General features: G+C 41.6%; 1 protein-coding gene across 1 annotated transcript in view; it reads left to right on the forward strand.

Moving 5' to 3' along the window:
• The window catches only part of LOC133001564 (dynein axonemal heavy chain 10-like), a 31,076-nt gene extending 22,414 nt beyond the window's left edge, over positions 1–8,662 (forward strand). Inside the window, exons 63-79 of the mRNA XM_061071171.1 lie at positions 156–435; positions 528–757; positions 847–1,120; positions 1,217–1,321; positions 1,411–1,565; positions 1,658–1,812; positions 2,026–2,209; positions 4,646–4,846; positions 5,279–5,488; positions 6,378–6,473; positions 6,568–6,739; positions 6,833–6,964; positions 7,115–7,326; positions 7,421–7,588; positions 8,012–8,192; positions 8,266–8,411; positions 8,516–8,662. Coding sequence (XP_060927154.1) covers positions 156–435; positions 528–757; positions 847–1,120; positions 1,217–1,321; positions 1,411–1,565; positions 1,658–1,812; positions 2,026–2,209; positions 4,646–4,846; positions 5,279–5,488; positions 6,378–6,473; positions 6,568–6,739; positions 6,833–6,964; positions 7,115–7,326; positions 7,421–7,588; positions 8,012–8,192; positions 8,266–8,411; positions 8,516–8,662 — 3,048 coding nt within the window. The remainder of the gene's footprint in view (positions 1–155; positions 436–527; positions 758–846; positions 1,121–1,216; positions 1,322–1,410; positions 1,566–1,657; positions 1,813–2,025; positions 2,210–4,645; positions 4,847–5,278; positions 5,489–6,377; positions 6,474–6,567; positions 6,740–6,832; positions 6,965–7,114; positions 7,327–7,420; positions 7,589–8,011; positions 8,193–8,265; positions 8,412–8,515) is intronic.
• Positions 8,663–18,883: the final 10,221 nt, after the last annotated feature.

Consider the following 18,883-nt stretch of genomic DNA (forward strand, 5'->3'; position numbering starts at 1 on the left):
ACAAAAGATTTAATGCAAAAACAAGTTTTGTCTTATTACTACTAGCAAGTCCCAGAGTGACTTTAGACAAGTTTCCACAGCTGACAGCCCACGAGTTAGCATTTTGGAAAGAATCCCAGCATGTGGTCCTGACACTGTGATCCTATTTTTCCCAGATCTCATCTTTCAATGATCCAGACTTCCTAAAGCAGCTAGAGATGGCTGTCAAATATGGTTTCCCATTCCTTTTCCAAGATGTGGACGAGTACATTGACCCTGTGATTGACAATGTCCTGGAGAAGAATGTCAAAGGAGCAGAGGGCAGACAGGTCATCATGCTGGGTGACAAGGAGGTGGACTATGATCCCAACTTTAAACTTTATCTCAACACCAAATTGGCAAACCCCAAATATAACCCATCAGTGTTTGGAAAAGCTATGGTCATTAACTATACTGGTAAGATCCTTTGGCATAGTAACCATAGTTTTTGTGTGTAAGATGTGAACAGCAGGTCTAAGAGTCCGTTGGTCTGTCTGTGTTTCATGTAGTGACCCTGAAGGGTCTGGAGGACCAGCTGCTGAGTGTGATCATGGGCTTTGAGAAGAAGGAGCTGGAGGAGCAGCGTGAGAGTTTGATCCAGGAAACGAGCAACAATAAGAAGCTGCTAAAGAACCTTGGGGACTCCCTGCTCAGAGAGCTGTCCTTGTGTACAGGCAACATACTGGATAACACTGAGCTAGTTTGCACACTGGAGAAAACAAAGTCAAAAGCCAGTGAGGTCAGTTTGGCCGCAGGAAACAATGGAATGAACAACAGCAAATTCATTCATTCATATTATTTAATTTCTTTATTTTATGTGATTTTCAGGTATTTGAGAAACTCCAGTTGGCTGTGAAGACATCTGTGGACGTTGATAAACTCAGAGACGGCTACCGACCAGCAGCCAAGCGTGGTGCTATCCTGTTCTTTGTGCTGACAGAAATGGCTCTGGTGAACAGCATGTACCAGTACTCTCTGGCCTCCTACCTGGAACTGTTTGACTTTTCACTGCGCAAAGCTCTGCCAGACTCTGTCCTGCCCCTGAGACTGAAGAACATCATAAACACTCTGACATACAGTGTTTATAACTATGGCTGTACAGGTAAAGTAATTGGAAATGATACAAAATTACAGAAACAATTGATAAAGCACACAGTTTGTCATTATTTTATAACCTGAACTGACCGCACATCCTTAGGTCTGTTTGAGAGACACAAGCTGCTATTTTCCTTCAACATGACCATCAAGATCGAGCAGGCAGAAGGGAGAGCACTTCAGGAAGAGCTTGAGTTCTTCATCAAGGGTGAGATGTCCAGAGAAGTTGAACTCAGAGACCCAAACATGTATGCACCCAAGACAATGTTTCAAAGTTTTTCCACCTCCTGTGTAAAGGTAATCTATCCCTGGAAAAGAGCAACTGCAAAAAGCCCTGTGACTGGCTCCAAGACCAGGGCTGGGAAGACATCGTGAAACTCGCAGAGCTCTTTCCTGAAAAGTTTGGTTCTCTGCCTGATGACGTGGAGAAAAAATCTGCTGACTGGAAGTCTGTAAGTGAACATAGTGACACAGGTCTCACTGGGGTTGTTTTGATTAATTGGTAACTTGTTTAAAACTCTCCCCCCCCCCCCACACACCTCAGTGGTATGACTTGGATGGACCAGAACAGGCTCCGTTCCCCATGAAATATCAGGAGAACCTGTCAGCCTTTCAGAAGCTGCTGTTGCTGCGCTGCTTCCGTGTTGACAGAGTCTACAGAGCTGTGACCGACTACGTCACTGTCACTATGGGCAAGAAGTGAGTCTGTTCCTCTCTGTCTCTGTATAAACTCACACACTGGATATATGTGTCTAAATACGTTTATACATTGTATGTTTATACACCACAATTACATCACTGTGGTTGCGGCTGACCAGGCACAATTATTTCATGAAGTTATTAGAATATGTGATTATTTTAATAGAAAGACTTATCAAGAGTTTCCACATGTTATCTTGTGTATCTGCTCAGGTATGTTCAGCCGCCTGTGATCAACTTTGATGCCATCTATGAACAGAGTACACCTTCCTCCCCCATTATCTTCACCCTGAGTCCTGGCTCTGACCCAGCCGGTGACCTGATGAAACTAGCTGACAGGTCAGGCTTTGGAGGCAGCAAGTTCAAGTTCCTTGCTATGGGCCAAGGCCAAGAGAAGGTACTGAATCATTCTTTTACATATCACTGCTGTTGTGCAATAGGAGTAGACTTGATGTTGGCTAATTATTAATAATCATGAAATATGATTATTAAAATAATAAAAGATTATTTATTAAAAATAATTTAAAAAATTGATAAGGCCATAACTTATCGTAGAGGGGCACCACCCTGGTTACAGGGACCAACGAAATCAAGCTATAAATATCAGTCTCATATGATATTGGTTCAATTAATAATCTTAATAGTTAATATTAACTATTACTTAATAAACAGTGAAGGCTTCTAAGTTCGAGCACAGGCAATCATAATCCAGCTGTATTCACACACTTATGCACAAATAATCACAGACTACAGATACTTTAATTACAATAGCATTTATTAAAAAGGGGAAATACCGTTAATGTTATTTAATGATTCATCATTTTAACAGACTCCAATATTTCAAAGATAAACACAGCAGCAGCACTTATCACAATTCAGAAAATACATGTAAAACCTGCGGTCTACCTATGTATGTCTGTCTCTGTGTGTGTGTGTGTGTCTGTGTCAAAGTGTCTCTCTATGTGTGTGTGTCTATGTGTGTGTATGTGAAATAAAGTTAGTGTTATTTAATGATTCATCATTTTAACAAACTCCCATATTTCAAAGATAACAACGGCAGCAGCTTATCACAATTTAGAAAAGACATGTATTCATCTATGTGTCTCTGTGCGTGTGTGTATCTGTCTGTGTCTATCAATGTGTCTGTGTGTGTGTGTGTGTGTGTGTGTGTGTGGGTGTGTGTGTGTGTGTGTGTGTGTGTGTGAGAGAGCGAGAGAGAGAGAAAAAGAAGGGGGCGTGGCGATGACGCAGTCACGTGGTGACGTCACGTCTAAGATGGTGGCCGATCATGATTCGTGGAATCAAGGCCTAAAAACTCTCAAAATGGTTGTGACTACAAAACAAGATGGCGGAGCCGTTATGAATTTAGAGCCAGAATGGAGGGCGGGTCTAGAGATGAATAATCTCCAATGGCCGCTGGACCACGTGTGAGACACAAGGAGGAGGCAGAACAAAAGGATTCTTTGTTCTAGCTTAGTTTTGGCTTCAAAATGGCGGCCAGATGCGTTCAGGCCCTTTAAATATAGATTTAACTATGTTACATGAACTGTATTCTAAATACAGATCGGAACGGGTGTATAGGTCGGTTTAGAAGGAGAGGGAGAGAGAGAGAGAGAAACATGCAAGGAGAGAACAAAGCTCTTAAAAATATGCCATAGATAAGTTAACAGTGGTTTCAACCCTCAGCCCTCAGGCGAACGTTGTGGGCTGAGGTTCTGATCGGTAAAATCACTGCAGACTCACACAGACGTTAACAGCGCGGCCGGAAGCTTTCCTCGCGGCCCTATTCACTGTAACACAAAACATTGCCGTCAGACCGGAAACCGGAAGTGGCAGCTCGGAGTAGCCGGCTCGTCACGGCTAAAACAATGAAGAAACACGGAGGTTCCGCAATCAAAATACACTCAAATAAAGACAATACTAAGTATTAACACTAGTGTCTGCCCAGACAATAAAGCCTCTGACTGTACCACCCTCGCGGTGTGTGTGCGCGTCGGGCCAGTGAATCACGTGGTCTCTTAAGCGGTGCTCCGGAGCTCGGCCGCTGGACCGGACAAGGAGCGGATTTTCTCGTGCTCCGTGACGGGATGAACGTCGTCCTTCTTCTTCAGGGATGTGGAGCTTGTGCTCCTCAGCGGAATGAATCTCGCGCTTCTGCAGGGGACGGCTGGTTTGAAGCCGTTTGTAGATCGTTGGAAAAACAAAAGTGAAGTCCGTGGGGAAAATGAAACAGTCTGAGATCGTCCAGCATCAATTTCCTGTTTGGTCTTTCCAAGTTAAAACAGCAAAAGTCCTTTTCAAAATAAAAACGTCGACTAAGATAAAAGAATAAATGAATGAAATGAATTGAAACAAACATCTTATTGCCTCCTTAAGCAACGGGAACCTCTGGTCAGACCCGGAAGGCCTGGTGGGGACATCTGTGCTGGAGTGAAAAAGAGAGAGATTTCTGGGAGCTCACCCCTTTTATCTCCTGTGAGGAGTTCCTGCCTCCTCGAGAAAGGGGGGTCAGGGGTCAACTGGCTATCAGCCAATTGAAGGTCAGAAGTCAAATCTCAGGGAGTGCCTGAACGATGGGGTCCTTGAAGGACCCAGGAAGTGATCTGCTGCCACATGGAGATAAGAGCTCCATGCTGGATTTTTTATGTGAGGGGTTTCTCTAGACTGGTCTCAAGCTTTATGACCCATTGTCTGATGGTCAGCACACTGGGAGACTCCCCCAACACTGCCATAAAACTGTGGCCAGATTAAATATGTATATGAAGTAGTCCCAATAAGAAAGTATAGAAAGTAAAGATGTTGAGGGTAATCGTCTTCTGTTCCTCTAACAAAGGTTGCACTGCAGTTGCTGGAGAATGCAGCCTCCCGTGGTCAGTGGTTGATGCTACAGAATTGCCACCTGCTGGTGAAATGGCTGAAGGATCTAGAGAAGTCCCTAGAGATGATCACCAAGCCCAATCCCAACTTCCGCTTGTGGATCACCACCAACCCCATTCAGGATTTCCCCATTGGCATACTACAAAAGTCACTAAAGGTCAAACTGAAGTGTCCCTTTGCCTTCAGTAGTGTTTTTTCAGAGTGTTTGTAGACGGCAGAGTTAACTTCTTGGGATCTAGTAATTTTCCCCAAGTTTTTACATATAGGTGCTGAATTTAAATAGTTTTACTCTATGTAATGGAAAAGACACTGATTTCCTATACAGCAAAGTGATACTCTTCTTTAACCGGTTTTATTTGAACAAATAGACATGTAAATAATACCTAAAAAAAGGAAACGTCAGTTGGAACACATGAGTTGTCAATATAGATATTTTTTGTGTAAAGAGTTTTACAGCTGTATATGAGATCACATCGTTTGTTCAAACTGCTGTTTTCATGGTACACTTAATCCAGAAGATACTATAACTATAGAGACAGATTTCAAAGATGAATCACTGTGTTTACATGTAATTTGATGATGCATGTAGGTGGTGACGGAGCCTCCCAATGGACTCAAGCTCAACTTGAGATCCACGTTCGCCAAAATCTCCGATGAGACCTTGACCCAATGCCCACACCCTGCCTTCCGTAGCTTGCTGTATGTGCTGGCCTTCTTCCATGCTGTGGTGCAAGAGAGACGCAAGTACGGCAAGATTGGCTGGAACGTCTCCTACGAATTCAACGATTCTGATTTCTTTGTAAGTGCCACAGATTCATTTGCAGTGTGTTGGAAAAAAGATTTGTTAATATTCCTTTTTTGTGGTCCACAACCATTATCTGATTCCAACGCGATAAAGGATCCGCCATTATTATTACGATCAGCCCGCATGATATAGAATCTGCCATACTGGATCAACCATTGCGTCCTCTGATACGCGATCCACAAATTGTAATCCATGAAGTGTCCACAGCTGCGGCCCTGGATCTGCAGGCGATAAGGCAAAGGCACTCCGGGAAGGGGAACAAGGGTCAGAAACATGTATTGATGAGGTATGAATTACTATGATGTGATAAGGATGGAGAAGAGGAAGGAGAAGCTGGAAAGAGAAGCTCCGTGTGTCATGTGTCATAAATTCATAAATTCCCTTTGCGCCTTAGTCATCAGGTGTTTTTGCCTTGTAATCAATGATACAATGATACAGGCCGAACTTGAAGGTACCCTGAGGCTCAAGGTAAATCTCACTGGCTACTGGTTTGTATGGTAGTACGAGGAAAACCATGTGGCCCACTGTGTAGATCAGACATCAATACCTCTATGCCTTTTTGAACTTAACGCTTCCTATTTTAGAACATCGGACAAGTTACGTTCTGCCACACTAATTAGTGCATACCGCCAGTTGATGTTATCGACCTTCTAGATCTATAGCAGCACTTGTCTCTATAAGACTAAGAGTTGCTTATCTGGTTCTTTCAAATGCCTCTCTCACTATATATATGTGTTTCTTTACCTATCTCTCTGTACAACCTACTCTTCTCTACTATCCCCACTCAGGTGGACGCAAGATTTAGAGGAGTTGAAGCAGAGGCGCATGCGTCTCCTTGGCGACTGTCTGATCATTCTGTTAACATTGTAACTTTGCTCAACAGGTGTGTGTGGAGATCATGAATACCTACCTGTCCAAGTCTCACAACCAGGGAGACAGCAACATTCCCTGGGGAAGTCTTAAATACCTCATTGGGGAGGTTAGTATAAATTACTTTTGTTTGAATAGATTGTATCTCTATCATCCTGCTATCTGATGCAGTAAGTTCAATATGCGTGTTTAATCTTCTATAGGTTATGTATGGTGGACGAGCCATAGATAGCTTTGACCGCAGGATCCTCAGTGTGTACATGGATGAGTACCTTGGAGATTTCCTCTTCTACACCTTCCGACGCTTCCACTTCTTTGAAAACAAGGATGTGGATTACAAGATCCCTCCAAACGGGCCCAAGACAATATATGTTGGTCAGTTGTTATTTTCACTTTATTTCATTCCCTTACTTTAAGGTGAAGTGAATATTGTGCCACAACTCACAGATTTACACTGTTGTGTTACAGATGAGATTGAGACGCTGCCATTGGCAAATACGCCAGAGGTGTTGGGCCTGCATTCTAATGCAGAGATAGGATACTACACTCAAGCAGCTAAAGACATGTGGACCCACCTAATATACCTGCAGCCTCAGACAGGTATTGTATGATTTAGCTTTTTCCCAACTCAACATCCAACTCTGAGTACCTTGTCATAACATCAATTATTTTCCAGAAGAAATTGTTCCATACTGTTAAAGGCTGTTTGCTGTCTCTCTTACTGTCTTTACTTACTCTCGTATTCCTCAGGTGAATCTGGTGGAGGCATCAGTCGGGATCAATACATCAGCCAGGTGGCCCAGGACATTCAGAGTAGGCTTCCACAATTATACGACATGGACGTGATTCGTAAAAAGATTGGACAGGACATTTCCCCGACGTCAGTGGTGCTGCTTCAGGAACTAGAACGCTTCAACAAACTGTTGGTCCGCATGCAGCGCTCCCTGGCTGAGCTGCAGAGGGTGAGACAAGATGTGTAGAACACTAACAGACAGGTGTCGAATCACTGTGCTTCACACAGGTTAGTATTTGCTCTAATTCGCTTCTGTCCCACAGGCTTTGGCTGGCGAGGTGGGTATGAGCAGTGAGTTGGATGAAGTCGCTCAGTCCCTTTTTAATGGACACATTCCTGCCATGTGGAAGAAGTTGGCACCTGATACACTCAAGTCACTTGGCAACTGGATGAGCCACTTCAAGAGGCGTAATGAACAGTACATCCACTGGGTGAGGATCCGACACTGCCTATTACATATAATCTCTTACATGTAGCTTTCTGTTTTATTGTGGAACTGAAATGGCACTCAGTCGAGCACCTGACTCCACCATGGCCCAACAGTCCACTTAAATTCAATCAAGCTGCACCAAATTGCACAGACTCATAGATATCGATCGCCACATTCTTTACATGAAGATCTATGAATTATTTCTGGGTAAAACAGTAAAACTGTCAAAAAAGGTGAAAAAACTCGCCCTTGATCCGCACCAAATTGTGTTAAAACATCCAGTTGTGTGTGCATAATCCTACTACCAAAAAAACAACTAATGAGATCATAACCTCATTTGAAGTGCTTAGAACAGAATATTTAAGGATCAAGATGAGAGTAGTTATTTACGTCAAATTGTGTCTGTGTTCTTTGTGTCCATCAGGTGGATGAGGGAGAGCCCAAGGTAATGTGGCTATCAGGACTTCATATCCCAGAGTCCTACCTGACTGCCATGGTCCAAGCTTCATGCAGGACAAATGGTTGGCCTCTGGATCTTTCAACCCTGTACACACAAGTGACTCAGTACCGCAGTGAGGAAGAAGTCAGTGACAGACCTGGACAAGGTAAGGAAATTACTTTTATCCTTTTGCAGCGTAATTAGAATTGAGTTAAGACTGATCCCCTTTTTACCTGCAGGCTGTTTTGTGTCCGGTCTGTATCTGGAGGGAGCAGACTGGGACATGGAGAAGAGCTGCCTGGTGAGGAGTAAACCAAAGATTCTGGTTACTGAACTGCCCATTCTCAAAGTCATACCCATAGAGGCACGCCAGCTCAGGTTACAGGTGTGGACCACAGGAACTGCTTGCCTCCATTCTACACTTAAGTTCACTATTTTGATCATTTTTCTGAAAGGTGTGATGATTTTTTGTATGTTTCTTTACCACAGGATACACTACGAACACCAGTGTACACCACTTCCTTGCGGAGGAATGCGATGGGTGTGGGGTTGGTCTTTGAGGCTGACCTGTTCACCACCATTGACATCTCCCACTGGGTGCTCCAGGGTGTCTGTTTATACCTCAATGCAGACTAAAGACAGGACTCAGCCTCCCTGAGCTTCCAACAGTTGATGAGTTTTTTTTTATTAATTCATTTGTTTATTTGAAAACTAAACATTTCGAGTTATTGCCTTTTTCAAACCTTTCTTTATCTCCTAACTAGATGGCAGCATGTAACAGTGCTAAGCTTCCCACTCTGGGCAGTCGCTCTAGGGATTTCTCTTTGGCTTTAATGGGTGTTTAAGTGTCGGTTTTCTACAGTGGGTCTGGGTTTCTAGTCTAAACGTCTTTTACTGTTTTGTTAAGAATAAATGTTTTCAACTCTGTTCAATCACATTTGATTTTTCTCTTTCTTAAAGAAAATCTTTCATAATTCTGTCAATTGTTTGAAAGGACAGCTGAGATTGTATGGGAAACATAAGCTGCTGCCTACAGTGGAAAATACAACACAAGCAAAGGTTGCTAAAGTTTTCCACTTTACCCAAGTAGCTTTTTCAAGTCTTCTCTGCAAAATAGGTGGCAGATCTAGTGCAGCACTGAGTAACTGAGGCTGCTGAGGTCAGCATGTTAAAGCAGGTGAAGTTTATTCTAAAAAAATAATCAGACAGCCCCTGGAGAACTGGTGTGGCGTAACGTCATCAACATACATCATGCAGCCCAGGGCCGGCCCTGGCAATGTTGGCACCCTAGGCGAGATTTAAAATTGGCGCGCCCCAACATACACACACAAACTGTCATGCATCCACAATAACTTTTAGACTGTATACAGATGCACACACAGGCAGACAAAATTGTAAGCTATAAAAATATATAACAAAAAATATAAAGAGTCTGAAATAAGCTGTACTAATAGCATATCATGTCATGTCGACAAAAATGGAACGAGTGGAACGTCATATGCCAGTCAACTCGCCATGGCCGACCTCCGACACCCAACGATGTGATCCTGCCTCCAGCCTGTCATTTTGCTGCTGAGAGAGGGAGAGGGAGAAGAAACATTGAAGGAAGGCGAATAAGGAGATTGAGACCATTTCATAGTTTAATACAAACATTCTTAAAGGGTCCAAGCTAATTCAATATTGCACTTAAAAACTGTAACTGGCTATTCGGCTGACAATGATGCCCCTATATACAATACACTGTTACACAAGTACAGTTCTTTTTTTAAAATCCATTCTCACATTTCGTAATTCATACTTGGCCTCCAGAAAGTTTGTACATGTGCACAAGTGATAGGAATCCGAACACCTACACTTTGACAAGTGCATGTTTTATTAAAACTATTTCAGATAATTGAATGTCTACTGATACATGTTGAAATTATTTAATTCTTTGCTTTGGGTTTCTAAGCTATATTATGATTAAGGTGTAAACAGAGAAGTTTGAGAAGGAAATTTTCTTATAATATTTATGGTTTATCTAAATTCTTCTAATAGACCTGTAGTTTATCTACTTGACGGTTACTTATGTTCGAGGTAGGTCTTTTAACATCTCATTTGTTTTGAATACACAAGTATCCATCGCTACAACTGGGTACCCATCATCCATATGACTTTGACGTAATATTTCTCCTGTCAGTACACAATTATAATAATACAAAATGAATTAATTTAATTTTCACCCTGACACAGTTTGCTTGTTGCACACAGAGTACCAAAGGAGATGTGTTGATAGTAGCATTTAAACCAGGATGTTCTGCTCTCAACGCATACTGCATGTGACTATGCAGTATTCTTTCATTAGCACAGCTCATTCAGGACAACAGCTGGAGTGCAGCTGTTTGGTCACAGACATGGAAACCTAAGTAATGATACTGATGTGTTATGCATTCTTGTTTCTCAGGTTCCTTCTGCAGAAAGATGGCAATATAGTATGTTGGGCATGGACTGCCTGATATACCCCTGTAGTGTCCATGTTTAATTTATTTTCATGCCAGTGTTTTTTTTTTAAATGCTAAAAGTGTTTTTGGAAATACAGAAGGGACACATACTTGAATTTCAGGGACGCAGGTTGAGTAAAACTTAGTGTTACGTGGGGAGGACTAATTTGTGTTGGTTTTGAATTCTCTTGCATTTTCATTAACCCCAGTTCTTATATCCCTTTGTTTGTCACTCTAAATGAACAGAGCTTTATTAGTAACTGAAGAGATAGAGTAACCTTCATGCTATGTATGTCCTACTGCTAACGGTGAAATGAAACTCCCTTATTTTTTTCTGTTCATGCTGAAATAAAGTGGATTCACTTGGTCTGATGTTTTTGATCACATCTTTATAAAACACCTCATTAGCTTCACACTACAAACCCTGTGGGGGGGGGGGGATGTTTTTTGAGAGAGGATTCCAGATTCATTCACTAGACTGGCACTCAGCAGAGGTCAACAGAGCCGTACAGGTTCATCTCTGATCCATGCAGCTTCCTTCTACCAAGTTTTGTGGTTATTGGTCCAGTAGTTTATTACATGTTGACTGACAAATCAGAGGTGAAAACATAACCTCCTTAGCAGAGGTAATAAAACCTCCACACATTATCAAGGAAATGTCAACAACATTATTAATAATTAGACACACAAGAGGAAATTAAAAGTAGAATGAAATGTTTCTAGAATATCTAAATAGTTGACGGGTCATTTTCTGTTGTTCGACTTATCAATTAATTTATTAAAAGCTCATTTTCTCCTGCTACTTAGTCTATAGGGTTTTTATATTGTGTTTTATTTACATTGTATATATTGGTTTATTTTTGTCGTGCACTGGTTGCTGGTTGTACATCAAATTGCCCTTGAAGGATAATAAAGATTTTCTTTTATGGACAGCTTTAGTTAATCACAAGCTGCACAAACCAAGCAAGAGCAGCAGAGGAACCCAGCAGCCAGCAGGGGGCAGCCTCAGGACATAACATGGAAACCAGCAACAGCAGAAGACAAGTTTGGAAACTACTGGGTTATTCTCTAACAACAGGTTTTTAAAGCATGTTAAATCCTCCAGTATCTAAAATCCCAAAATATAAAAGTAACTTTTAAGTAAGGTAGTAAAGTAGAAAATATTTTTTCTGAAGTGTGTATAAAAAGCCGCATAGAATTACACGGACACACACACACACACACAATAATTTGTCCATCTTATCGGGGTGCTTAGTTCCTCACGGGAGTCATTAGGCGGTTTGGTCTAGTGGGTAGAGTGGTCATTCTTCAACACAAAGGTCGCCGGATTGAAACCCAAACTTTCTTATCTTCGTGCCGGCAATATACTCAACTCTCAAAATTGGCAGGATTTCAATCACCTATTAGTTGCAAAATATATTACACTATGTAAATTTAAATTAATTAAATATAAAAATAAAAATTAAATTAAATTAAATTAAATGAAATGAATAAACATTTTTTTAAATACCTGCGCGCGCAATTCCTGCGCAGTGGGCTTCTGCGCAGGATGTGAGCAATGGGCTTCTGCACAGGATGTGCGTGCGCATTTTTTTTAAATTTATTTAATTAAATTAAATTTTTTAATTTAATCTAAATTAAAAAAAAAAATTAATATTAAATTTGAAATGGTTATGGTTAATTTTTGTTTTTAAATTTACATATTATTAAATATTGTGCAATACATAGGTGGTTGAAGTCCTGCCAACACGACAGCCTGCCAAACTTACCCATGAGTTCGGATTTATATACAGTCTATGGTTCGGACCCAGCTCCTGTGTCCACTGGTGTGGACACAGGAGCCACCTGTTCCACCTGTGCCTTGGCATATCTAGTACGCCATCCCTCCCTTAAGCACCACCCCTTGCCAATTGGACATGGATGGGAGTTGCTGGATAGTTATTGTCGCCCTGTCCGCTACACACGACCTGCTCTTCCAACTCATCTACCTGCATCAAGGCCAGTTGAAGACAGCGAGGAAGATGAGAGCAAGTATGATTGGATGAGAAGAAAAATGATGATGTGCAGAGTAGGCGATGGGATTCATCGGATAGTGGTGATTTAGATTCTAGTGAGGCAGAATGCTCTGATTTGGACTAATCTTATATATCAATGTCCTTATTATTCACCAGTTACATTGTTAGAATAATTAGTAGCATTTAACAACATGAAAGCATCCTGTAATTAACAATTTGTAGTATTTTTTTTAATGACCAAAAGTTAAAATTATTGGGGTGCAATGATTTCTTATTGGCATGTTTCAAGTGTTTTTCTATCCTTTCTTAAGTTACAGTTATTAAATAAAACTTATTTCTGATATTCTTTGTTTTTGTCCTTCCATAATAATAAATGTTTAAAGAACATACATCACCCATCTCCTGGAGACCTGGGGGCTGATTTGTGTATAAAACTTTACATTTTTGCTTTCCCGGATGGTGGCCATCTTGGATTTTGGGGTCAACAGGATGTCTTAATGTCAAAATGATGGCAGAATCACAATCTTCATGGTTAATTTACCACAAAAAGTGTCCTCATACATTATTCTAGGTGCTCTGGTTAAAAGGTTAATTTGTATATCAAAAATAAAGTTTTCGCTCTACCAGGTGGTGGCCATCTTGGATTTCGGGGTCAAGATGATGTCTAAATGGCAAAATTATGTCAGAATCACAATCCTTATGGTCAATTTACCCCAAAAAGTGTATTCATACATTATTCTAGGTGCTCTGGTAAAAAAGTTACTTTTACAAGATGGTGCTGGCTGCCATTTTTGATTTGGCCCTCTAGCGAAAATTGCCGACATTTTTGCGAGGGACATGGGGGCTAAATCTTTTATAAAAGGTGTAAAGAAGTCAAATCAAGCGTGCTGCGTCACTTCCTGTTATTGCCACGGGTGGTGTAGTCGCTATCTGAATTAGCTCCTCCGCTAAAACACAACTGTCTTTCTGTTCTACTACGGCTAAAATCACCGGTATATAGTTAAGCACCCTCACATACCAGCCCCTACACTCTGGTGCTTTGTGAGTCTGTGTTCTGTTTAAATCTCACCCTCGTAGTTTTAGCAGCGATGTGTTCTCTCTCTCCCTCTCGCGCCACCGCTCTCTCTTGCTCCGAGTGTCTCATGTTTACTTACTCCTCCGCCTCCATTAACAGTAGTGGTAAATGTAATAAATGTAGTATGTTGGTAGCGATGGAGGCGAGGCTTAGCGACTTAGAAGCTCGGCTCCTCAGCTTAGAACCCCCGTTAGCTGTAGTTAGCAGTCCCGTGCTAGTCGCAGCGAAGCCACGTAGCTCAGCCCGTAGTTTAGCTTCAGCTAGCAGTCCCTCGACCTGCCCCGGGCAGCCGGGAGCCCAGGGCGGCTGGGTGACGGTCCGGAGGGGGCATAGTGCTACCCTTAGAAAGCCCACGATTAAAGACCCACCAGCTCACGTTTCAAATAGATTTTCTCCACTCAGCGACGCACCCGCTGAGAAACAAACTCTGGTTATTGGCGACTCGGTTCTCAGAAACGTGAGGTTAGCAACACCAGCGACCATAGTCAATTGTATCCCGGGGGCCAGAGCCGGAGACATCGAATCCAAATTGAAGCTGCTGGCTAAAACTAATCGCAAATACAGTAAAATCGTAATTCACGTCGGCAGCATCGACTCCCGGCTTCGTATGTCGGAGATCACTAAAGTTAATGTTGAGTCTGTGTGTGCTTTTGCAAAAACGATGTCGGACACAGTAATTTTCTCTGGCCCTCTTCCTAACACAACAGGTTAGGACATGTTTGGTCGCATGCTGTCTTTTAACCGCTGGCTGTCGAGTTGGTGTCCTGTAAATGGTGTGGGCTTTGTAGATAATTGGCAAACTTTTTGGAGTAAACCTGGTCTTGTTAGGAGAGACGGCGTTCATCCCACTTGGGATGGAGCAGCTCTCTTATCTAGGAATATTACCCAGTCTATTACATGACAACTAGAGATGAGCCGGATACTCGGCTGAAACGAGTATCCGGTACGGATAAAGCACTTTTGCCGAGTACGATTATTATACAAGTAATCGGAGTCATTATCTGTGCTCGGACTGAATGAAAATCCTCACACAGCGTCACAGCGCTCCTCCCGTCACACACGGCTCTGCTCACTCACTCACAGAACAGCTCTCTGTCTCTCAGTCACTCAGGTTCACTGCGCATCGGAACTGTTCCATGGGGTCTTCGGGTAGGAGTCTTTGGAAAATTTTTCACGAGACCTGCATTGGCTCAGTAGAGGAGCGCTGCAGATGCGAGGGACGTTCACTGTCTCCCGGAGAAGTGAACGCTCTGTGTTTTTAGTTTGGAAAGACGTGAATTGTATTTGTTCACGGGTCATGGTGACTGGTTTTGTTGTTTTCACTTTACATTTACACTTACTTTACAGTAAAGTAAACCTCTATTAAATACAGTACAACATGACAGTTTGTATGGTTTGAAATTGTCATTTATTATCACACTGGCATTTAATTATCACGGCAAACAATTACACTGCACTAAACTTTAAGTGTTAATGTAAGGTGAAAATAGCAAGGCCAGTCTGTGTGACTTGTGAACGAATGTGGATCGCGTCTTTCTGTGCTGGGGACACAGAGTGTTCGTTTCTCCGGGAGACAATGAACGTCCCTCGCATCTCACTCACACACACACACACACACACACACCCACACACACACACACACACACACACCTGGTGTGGAAATAAATTAAAAAAAAATAAAAAATAAAAAAATCATAAAAAAAATTCAAAGTTAAAAAAGAAAGTTATGTTGAACCAGCCTGCTTCCGGGTTAAATCACACCCACTTCCGGGTTAGGCCCCGCCCACTCCGAGTACGGATACGGATAATTCATATGGTTAACAGATACAGATACAGATACAGATAATGCTGTACTCGCTCATCCCTTGACAACCCAGAGTTGGGACCAGGAAGCAGAGCTGCAGTGCTAAACACTTCTCTGCGCTCCCTCTGGATCAGTCACCCAACCGCATAGAGACTGTCTCTGTCTACCGTCCGATTCAATTATTTAAATTAAACAATAACAGAGCGAGAACTCACAATAATCTTATACAAATTAACACAACCTCTGGAACAACACAGGAAACTAAGACTTTCAAATGTGGTCTTTTAAACATAAGATCACTGTCCTCAAAGGCTATTTTAGTTAATGAACTAGTCTCAGACTACAACATAGATTTATTGTCCCTTACTGAGACGTGGCTGCATCCTGATGAATATGTCAGTTTAAATGAATCTACTCCCCCCAGTCATATAAATTCACACGTTCCCAGGGAACTCGGGCGAGGAGGTGGAGTTGCTGCTATTTTTAACTCCAGTCTATCAATTAATCCTAAACCTAAACTCAGCTACAACTCATTTGAATGCCTTTTCTTAATCTTCCACGTCAATCCAGGAAACACCAACAGCCAATCATATTTGCTGTAGTTTATCGTGCTCCTGGGGCTTATACTGAATTTCTAACAGAATTCCCTGAGTTTTTATCAAACCTAGTCCTAAAGACCGATACAATTATTATTGTTGGTGACTTTAATATTCATGTTGACAATAATAAAGATAGCCTGAGCGTAGCATTTATTTCAATACTAGACTCAATTGGTTTTAGTCAGTGTGTACATCAACCTACTCATTGTTGTAACCACACACTTGACCTTGTATTATCATACGGTGTCAAAATTGAACATTTAACAGTACTTCCGCGCAATCCAGTACTATCGGACCATAATTTAATAACCTTCGATTTTTCATTATCTGAATATGCCCCTAATAAAAAACTCATTTTCTAGATGTCTACCTGATAGTGCTATAGCTAAATATAAGGAAATAATTCCGATTACATTTAAACCCGTATTATCCGTCGACATAAACAACAAATTCTTTAAAAACCCGAGCTCTATTGAGATTGACCACCTCGTAGATAGCTCTGCAGACTTGTTACGATTAACATTAGACTCAACAGCGCCTCTAAAAAAGAAATGTGTAAAACATAGTCAATTAGCTCCGTGGTATAATTCCAAGACACATGAGTTGAAACAAATATCAAGAAAATTAGAAAGGAAGTGGCGCTCCAGCAACAGTGTTGAAAATCTCCTAGACTGGAAGAGTAGTGTTAAAGAATATAAAAAGGCTCTCCACAAAGCAAGAGCTGCCTATTATTCAAAACTAATAGAAGAGAATAAAAACAACCCAAGGTTTCTCTTCAGCACTGTAGCCAGGCTGACAGAGAGTCATACCTCCACCGAACCCAGTATTCCTCGATCCCTAAATAGCAATATCTTTATGACCTTTTTTAATGATAAAATTCTAACTATTAGAAATAAAATCAACCATCTCCTGCCCTCAATTGGCACTAATACCCTTCCAACCACAGAGATCTCAGAAACGGCTGAGAATCCTTCCCATTACTTAGACAGCTTCTCTCTGATCACCCGTGATCAGTTTACCAAAATAATCTCAGGTTCTAAACCAACAACCTGTATCTTAGATCCGATTCCAACTAAATTACTTAAAGAAATTCTGCCCCTAATAGATAGTTTGTTACTTAACACAATAAATCTGTCATTATCATCAGGTTATGTATCACAGTCTTTTAAAATAGCTGTAAACAAACCCCTACTCAAAAAACCCACCCTAGACCCAGAGGTTTTAGCAAATTACAGGCCAATATCCAATCTCCCCTTCCTCTCTAAAATCTAAGAAAAAGTTGTAGCCAATCAGCTGTGTGAGTTTCTCCAGGAAAATAATATATATGAAGACTTTCAGTCTGGGTTTAGAACCAATCACAGCACAGAGACAGCCCTGGCAAAAGTCACTAATGACCTTCTAATAGCTTCAGATCAGGGACTTGTGTCTGTCCTTGTTCTGTTAGATCTCAGTGCAGCATTCGACACAATTGACCATAAAATTTTATTACAAAGACTAAAACAGTTAATTAACATTAAAGGAACGGCCCTAAACTGGTTTAAATCTTATTTTTCTGATCGCTCCCAATTCGTACAAATTAATGATGAGTCCTCTGTGCGCACCAAAGTTAACCATGGTGTTCCACAGGGGTCTGTGCTCGGCCCAATTTTATTCTCATTATATATGCTTCCACTAGGAAACATTATCAGGACACACTCGGTAAATTTTCACTGTTATGCGGATGACACCCAGTTATATTTGTCAATAAAACCTGATCAAAGTAATCAATTAACTAAACTTCGAGCATGTCTCAAGGACATAAAAACCTGGATGACCCGCAATTTTCTCTTATTAAACTCAGATAAAACTGAGGTTATAATACTCGGCCCTAAACACCTTAGAGAAACATTATCTAATGATATAGCTGCGCTAGATGACATTGCCCTTGCTTCCAATGAAACAGTCAGGAACTTGGGAGTGATCTTCGATCCTGATTTGTCCTTTAATAGTCACTTAAAACAAATTTCTAGGACCGCCTTTTTCCACTTGCATAATATCTCAAAAATCTTTGTTACATCGAGACTGGACTACTGTAATTCACTATTATCAGGCTCCAGCAGTAAGTCGTTTAAGACTCTGCAGCTGGTCCAAAATGCCGCAGCACGTGTCCTGACAAGAACTAAGAAAAGAGAGCACATTTCCCCAGTATTAGCATCGCTACACTGGCTTCCTGTTAAATCAAGAATAGAATTTAAAATTCTCCTCCTCACCTTCAAGGCCCTTAATGATATGGCACCTTTTTACCTTAAAGAGATGTTAATACCATATCAACCTACTAGAGCACTCCGATCCCAGAATTCCGGTTTACTTGTCGTCCCTAAAGTCTCTAAAAGTAGAGTAGGAGCCAGAGCTTTTAGCCATCAAGCCCCACTGCTGTGGAATAATCTCTCACTTTCAGTTAGGGAAGCAGACACGCTCTGTTTGTTTAAAAGTAGACTCAAAACCTTCCTTTTTGATAAAGCTTATAGTTAGAGCTAATTAGTGGAATTTATGACACAAGACACACGGAGCTTCTCTTTCCTGCCTCTCCTGCTTCTCCCTCCTTTTCTCCATCCCTAACACATCAAGGTAATTCTTATCTCATCAGTACATGTTACTAACTTGACCCCTTTCCCGGAGTTTCTGTGCCTTAGCGCCCGCGGATGCAGGGCCACAGCTGTGGCCGCACCATAGATATGATTGTGGATCGCGCGTCAGAGGTCGCAATGGTGGATCCAGTTCGGTGGATTCTGTATCGTGTCTGCTGATCGTAGTGGTAATGGAGGCTCCTTTGTCGCGCTGGCATCGGCTGATGGTGGACCACGACCGAGGCGGCAGCTGATAATGGATTCTAACTGGCGGCAGT

This window comes from Limanda limanda, chromosome 5 (assembly GCF_963576545.1).
Source record: "Limanda limanda chromosome 5, fLimLim1.1, whole genome shotgun sequence".
NCBI classification, from domain to species: Eukaryota; Metazoa; Chordata; class Actinopteri; order Pleuronectiformes; family Pleuronectidae; genus Limanda; species Limanda limanda.